Raw genomic sequence first — 6,592 nt, forward strand, 5'->3', positions numbered from 1 at the left:
GGGTTAATCAAAACCCCTTCAGAGATATTGAAGGGAGGGGAGGAACAATTGGCCTGTACCCAAAAGCCCGTTAGGAAAGTCAATTAGCTTCTCCCAGGAGAAGTTTGCAGTTGGTCATTACAGTTTTCTTTGCTATGTTTTTGAAAATACGATAAATTTCCTGGTTCTTCCAAATATCGTGTAGGCCACATGGCCAAGTGATGTTTATCTCGCTCAAGAGAAGACAAAGTTTGTTCCTTTCACTGCTGGTTATTGGACAATCATAAAAATAGTGGCTTGCGTCATCCTTGATCATACAGATTGGGCAGTTCTCGTTGGTGCGGTCTGTGAATTGGGCGAGATAACTTGTGAACTTTCCATGGTTGCTCAAGAATTGCGATGTGAAGTGATTAGGGGTTCGATTTTTAGGAATTATTAGGCATATGCAATATATGCATGGACAGCATAAATAAAACAAAGCTAATTAAATTGTTAACAAAACAGGTTGATTGGCTAAACTGTGGGATACCATCGCCAACTGAGATAGCTTACAATAAAATGAGCATATTACTTGGGAAGGTCTTTCTTCCACTCGGGATTTACGTCTTGGCCTGGATCGGTGATTTAGTCAGGAACTGGCATGGCATGGCAGTGAGAATAACTAATCATCAGCCGCCCCAAAAGAGAGTACTGTCCCCCTTTTATACAGATATGCTGGCCAATCGGGCAGGCTCTTGATGAGGTCATATTAGACTATCTGTCATCGAGGCAGGAACTTCGACATCCTTTCCATCAGAGGAAATGTAAAGCTGTTGGAAAGATAAAATGTTGCCTTTCCTGCCTTCGTGTATACCTGATACATTGATGACATCTTGATCATATGGAGAAATAGACCGATGTTGGGGATGTGTTAAAAGTCTTCAATTTAACAAAATAATTTATTCTTTCTATTTAACCTTTTTTTTTTTTCTTTTAATTTATATTAAATATATTTATATTTATTTCCTTTTTAATGCCCTCTAAATCCAGGTTCTGACACTAGAAATAGCCTTAGAGTTTGCCACAGAACTTGGTGTTTCGATTTTTTGTGCCATCGAGAAACAACTCTTGGTAAGATTTGTCTGTGCCACAACATTGTTTATGGCCACAAGACAGATTTTCAAATGGTTAAGGCAACTACTACCACTCCAGGGGCCCAAGGATGAATCTAGAAAAGTCAAAAACATTCCAGAAATTTCACTAAAGGTGAGCCATCCTGGATACTTTGGGCTCCATTCCTCACCACTCTGCCTTAGACACTCTTAATGCCTACAGGGTAGACAGAATAAAATTTAAAAAAAAGCCACTACACCATGGATTTTATGACAATACTTGCATTTAAAATCCTTGCAGTCACTCATTGCCAAGATATGCAAAATGATGTCCCTGCACGAGATAGGAAAAAAGTAGTCGTTATCAGTGATGCCATAGGCTGGATCAAAACTGCACAAGCAGAAGTTACAAAAAATATATAACAAAGTGCTTTATCAACAGTGGTTTCATTCCAAGTGATTGGTTAGACACAACCATCGGCTCTAATGATACAGAAAACTCACCATCACCATCAAAGTCTATCTCGACTTTTAGTCAATTGGTGAAGAAATGGAATGTTACCAGGTTGTTCAATAAGTTTTGTCGTTCGATAAAAAAAACACAATTTTATGGTTTGAAATACATTTTATTATTCAATATAATTTCCCTGAACCTCAATACACTTGTTCCAGTGATCTTCTAATTTATGGATTCCATCCCTGAAGTGAGAATCCGGAAGACTGTCGAAATACGCTTCCACGGCTGCTATTACCTCTTCGTTCGATGAAAATCGTTTCCCACGCATGAATTTTTTATGATGTGAGAACAGCCAGAAGTCAGAGGGAGCTAAATCTGGCGAATAGGGAGGATGTTGCAACAATTCGTATTTTAATTTGCTGATTTTTGCGATGGTTTTTTGAGCTGTATGAGAGGGTGCGTTATCTTGATGAAAAATGATTTTTTTTCTTCTGTAAACCAGGTCTTTTCTCACGAATTTTTACATCCAGCTGGTCCAAAAGATTACAATAATAGTCTGAGTTTATTGTTTTACCAGTTTGGAGATAATCCACGAACAAAATTCCTTTTGCATCCCAAAAAACTGATGCTAACACCTTCTTGGCCGATTTCTGGACCCTAACTCGCTTCGGAGCCGAAGTACCGGGTTCACACCACTCCTTAGCCTCTTGTTTTGATTCAGGATCATAATGGTAGACCCAAGTCTCATCCATAGTAATGAAACGACGCACAAAATCCTTTTTATTTTTTCTAAAACGCTCCAAATGTTGCTGAGAAAGTTGCATTCGAATGTGTTTTTGCTCCATAGTTAGCGAATGCGGCACCCATTGTGCACACAGCTTTCTGTAACCCAAAACATCAGCCAAAATATTGCTCACACTGCCTAATGAGATCCCTAGGGCTTCTACTAAATCTCTCTCAGTTAATCGACGATCTTCCAAAACCATATGCTGTATTTTTGCTACGATTTCTGGTGTTGATGCACTTTTTGGACGTCCTTCACGTGGATCGTCTTCAAGACTTGTACGGCCACGTTTAAATTCAGCAACCCATCTTTCTACTGTTCTAATTGAAGGTGAAGAGTCCTTATACACTTTTACCAATCGTTCATGAATTTGTTTTGGTGCTACACCTTCCAAAAATAAGAATTTTATCACTGCACGATATTCAATTTTTTCCATTGTAAAAAAATACACTGACACGTCAACTTTGAACAGCTGCAAATATAGAAATGAGTTGACAGATCTACATGAAACTTCACACGTGTTTATAAAAATGTAGTACTATTTTTAGAGTAATAAAACGACAAACCTAATAGCGCCATCTCTTATTGAACGACAAAACTTATTGAACAACCTGGTATAATGAAATGGTAACTGGAAACAGATTCTTTTTGAAATTATCCACAAGAAAACAAGACTGAGACAATAGAAGCCATTGAAGAGTACTGTACAATACAAGCAGTGCTTCCATTGAACCAGATATTCTTACAAGTCCTGCTAAAACACAAAGCTTTAGGTTACGAACATGACAATTGGGTTGGAGTCGACATGCTAGACAAAGTTCAAAACAATATGAAAACAAGATTGTTTGAAAGTGCATAAAAATAGTAAAAAAGAAAAAAAACATCAATTCTGAATGAGGCAAAATAAAATTTTATCATTTTAACATTTATGAATTTATTTTTGGATGTGCGGCCAATCTTTATGCTGTTGTCAAATTCGGATAAACTTCACCAATGACTTCTTTGACGTCATAGACAAAGTTTACAGCAGAGTCTGAGCTTCGTCTGTAATGTCGAGTAAAACATTGTCGAATTTTGTTGATTTCATATACATACTAGTCCAAAATCCAACACTATAAATATTTTATTTCCTATTATAAATGATAATAAAGTTATACAAGTACACATAGTACAATGCACATGTATTTTTTTTATGCATTCATTACTGTATAATTGTCTTCATTGTCAATAAAATGCATTTGTTTCTGCACCACAATTTTCATGTGTCGTCAGAAAAGAATGTGAATTTATTTTGGAAGACTTGATTAAAAACAATTGTTTTGTAAGCAGTTTCACTGTTACATTTGCTAAACTTGATATAAAATTAAAGAATGCATCATCCATACTTGAACTTTAAAAACTTAACCTAGAAAAGTTACAAAATTCAAGTTATGAAAGAAAATATATTTTTAAATTATGACATAATGTGATTATTGATGGATAATGACTAGCAATATATCAAAAATAAATGTAAGTACTCATTTTTGTTAGTGTTATAATCGCTATTTTTTCGTCGTAAGCTATATTAACTACACCTCTGCGTATGATGTATGCTACGTCAAATAAGTCTCTCTACACTTTCTATATGTTGGCCAGTAATTTAAAATGCTAGAGAAGACACCCGTTATTATGGCATGGCTGTAAATGATTGATGATGGAAACTTTAAAAACTTGTTTGTAAAAAGCTCTACGCTTTAATACACTGTCGGTTATAATGATTGACGAGTGGGAATTTGATTGATGATACGATTAGGTGACGACAAAGCTATATCTGTATGACTACATTTGATAAAATAGATATTTATGAATAAATTTTATTCTTCTCTTATAATAAAAACAATGGCTGTTTAAGTTTTGTGTTACTACTTAATCATTAAAGGTAAATTCTTTGAACGCATACATTGTATTGATTGTCTAGTGAAGTTCAAAGTTCCAAAACTGATTGTATTGATGCCATGTAATTTTTAAGTTGATAATATCTCTAAATTAAACAAAACACTGTGTGCAATTGTTCTAAAAGGACTTTTTTTTGTAATTAAAGCTGCAATCATCGTCCAATTTAATTATTTAAATTGATGGATGTTACCATTCTAAAGCATGAACATCACAAAAGGAAAAAACTGTATATTTGCTAGTTATCAATGCACTTAGTTATTGCATTTTAGGTCTTAAATCCATAAATATCATTTACAGTGACAATGTGGACTAAAGAACTTATTTTATTTTTTATTAGGACTTTCCACCAAGTTACGAAGAAGTCGTTAACAGCACAAAAGTAACAACGATCCAAGAAGAGGAGGAGGACGAAGAAAACGAGAACGACAAAGACGTCGCAACACCGCAAGGTCAAAATGCAACCCGACAGAACATATAATTTCACGACTAAATCAGAAGTATGTATAAGCCAAATATGTTAATTTCTAGCTGACTTCGGAAACTTCGGGCCAGAGGTCATTATAATTTAAACGACTAAAATGCATATTTATCGTCATTTATATCGGTATTAACAAAAGGAGCTTTTCTAGTTTCCTAGTTGATTTTAAAATCATTAAAAAAAAAAAAAACAACTCAGTACACTCAAAATACACAGTAACACAATTGAGTATGACTAAACAGTCTTAAATTACCACACTGGAATTCACTGACACTGGGCAATACTTTTTACGTATTCCAAATTGGAAAAATATTATTTCGTATTCATTTACGCAGGCATTACACGTGTACATTCGATATATTTTTAGAAACTAAGTAGGTGCCTTGTTTTAAATTTGTCATTAAGTCCACGTTTCGGCAACGATAACAAAATTTTAAATTTAGCTACGGGTATACTTTTAATACTTTCGAATGCCTGTAACTTACGCCACACCATCCAGTAAACTTCGATATGCAAATCTGTATAACTTATTGTCTGAAAATAATTCCTGTCCAATTCAATTTCTATATCTGGAGTATAATAATAATACTAGAGCAGTAAAATAAATATATATGTATATATAATCGTATACAAGTATATATTCTAGTTAGAAACTAATTATTGCTCTATATAAATATTGGAATAATATATTGCATTTGTACAAAATTTTAAAGCAAATTTAATGAATTTATTTGCTACTGAAAGAATTTCTTTTTTTAGATTTTTTTTATATTGATTTTAAAACGAGAGCATAATGCAAATTTTACTGTTTGCGTAATGTATTTTCCTTTTATAAACAATTATTTATAGTAATCACTGTCGTTGTAGATCGTTACGGTAAAAGAAGAATGCAATTTGCTGCCTCAAAATAGCATCCTACGTTTGGTAGTGTAGCGAGTTCTGTAAACCATACAAAGTGTTTCGAAAATAACATCAAAACTAAAATAATTATTTGGGTGTAAAATGTGGAGGAGTATTTTTACCATAGTACGTACATAACTAGAAGAAATCTTAAATAATAAAACTCAGTCATCAAATGTTAAGGTTACCTTCATAATTGTTATTGGTAACTAGGAGGGGTGGTTTTCTGTGTAATAATTAACACTAAACACTAAAATCATATGGTTGATATTATCGGATAATCTCAACTATACAATTTTAGTGTTTATATTAGAAAAAGGTAACCTTAACAGTAATTAAGACTATTTAAACAAGTCTAAAATTTCCCTTATTGTTGTGAGAAAGAAACACAAAGCGTCGAATTTTCTTTCCTATTATTTGGATATAAAATTTGTGTGTTGCATGTAGATATTAATTGATACATTTTGCTTATTTTTACAAATTTAGAAAACTGCAGATTTAATGCATTAGAAATAAATATGTTCAAATTACGTTTTTAGACTAATTTTATATAAGAAATAAGCTATGAAATTCAATGTACAGTGTGTATATTATGTAGAACTAGATTTGTTACTTTTGCTATCAAATGCTAATGACCAGCATAAAACATTGGTATTTCGTTGTTCCTACCTTAAACGGGAAATCTGGTATTTGACTCGGAATAAAAATGTCGATTTCGCCTCCTTTGTTTGAATGCATAAAACGGTTGAAGAACAGATAAAAGTTCTAAACCCGACAAAAAGTTGCAGTTGTCTGTCCCTTTAACAAAATTCCAACATAGTAGATTCGGGGAAGTCTCTCTTGCAGCCGGTTGTGCACAAAGTTCCCACAAGTCGAGGTTTTTCAAATTTGTATGGTTTACTTTCCCGAACACACTAAGTCGGAATTAAAACGACGGGCGAGTGCAACTTTTTGTTGGGAATAGTACT

The 6,592-nt window shown here is 33.7% G+C and overlaps 1 protein-coding gene across 3 annotated transcripts in view; it reads left to right on the forward strand.

The window, feature by feature from the left end:
• The window catches only part of LOC136976127 (uncharacterized), a 149,795-nt gene extending 143,812 nt beyond the window's left edge, over positions 1-5,983 (forward strand). The window contains exon 8 of one of the 3 annotated variants that reach the window (XR_010880883.1): positions 4,584-4,652. Coding sequence is in view for 2 of the 3 variants with exons in the window: in XM_067271349.1 (XP_067127450.1) it covers positions 4,584-4,724 (141 nt within the window). In the remaining variant the exon portion in view is untranslated. Of the gene's footprint in view, positions 1-4,583 lie in introns of all 3 variants that reach the window. The other 2 variants (XM_067271349.1, XM_067271343.1) reach the window with 2 other exon arrangements.
• Positions 5,984-6,592: the final 609 nt, after the last annotated feature.

The sequence above is a fragment of the Centruroides vittatus genome, unplaced genomic scaffold (genome assembly GCF_030686945.1).
Source record: "Centruroides vittatus isolate TY-2023 unplaced genomic scaffold, ASM3068694v2 contig_1109, whole genome shotgun sequence".
NCBI classification, from domain to species: Eukaryota; Metazoa; Arthropoda; class Arachnida; order Scorpiones; family Buthidae; genus Centruroides; species Centruroides vittatus.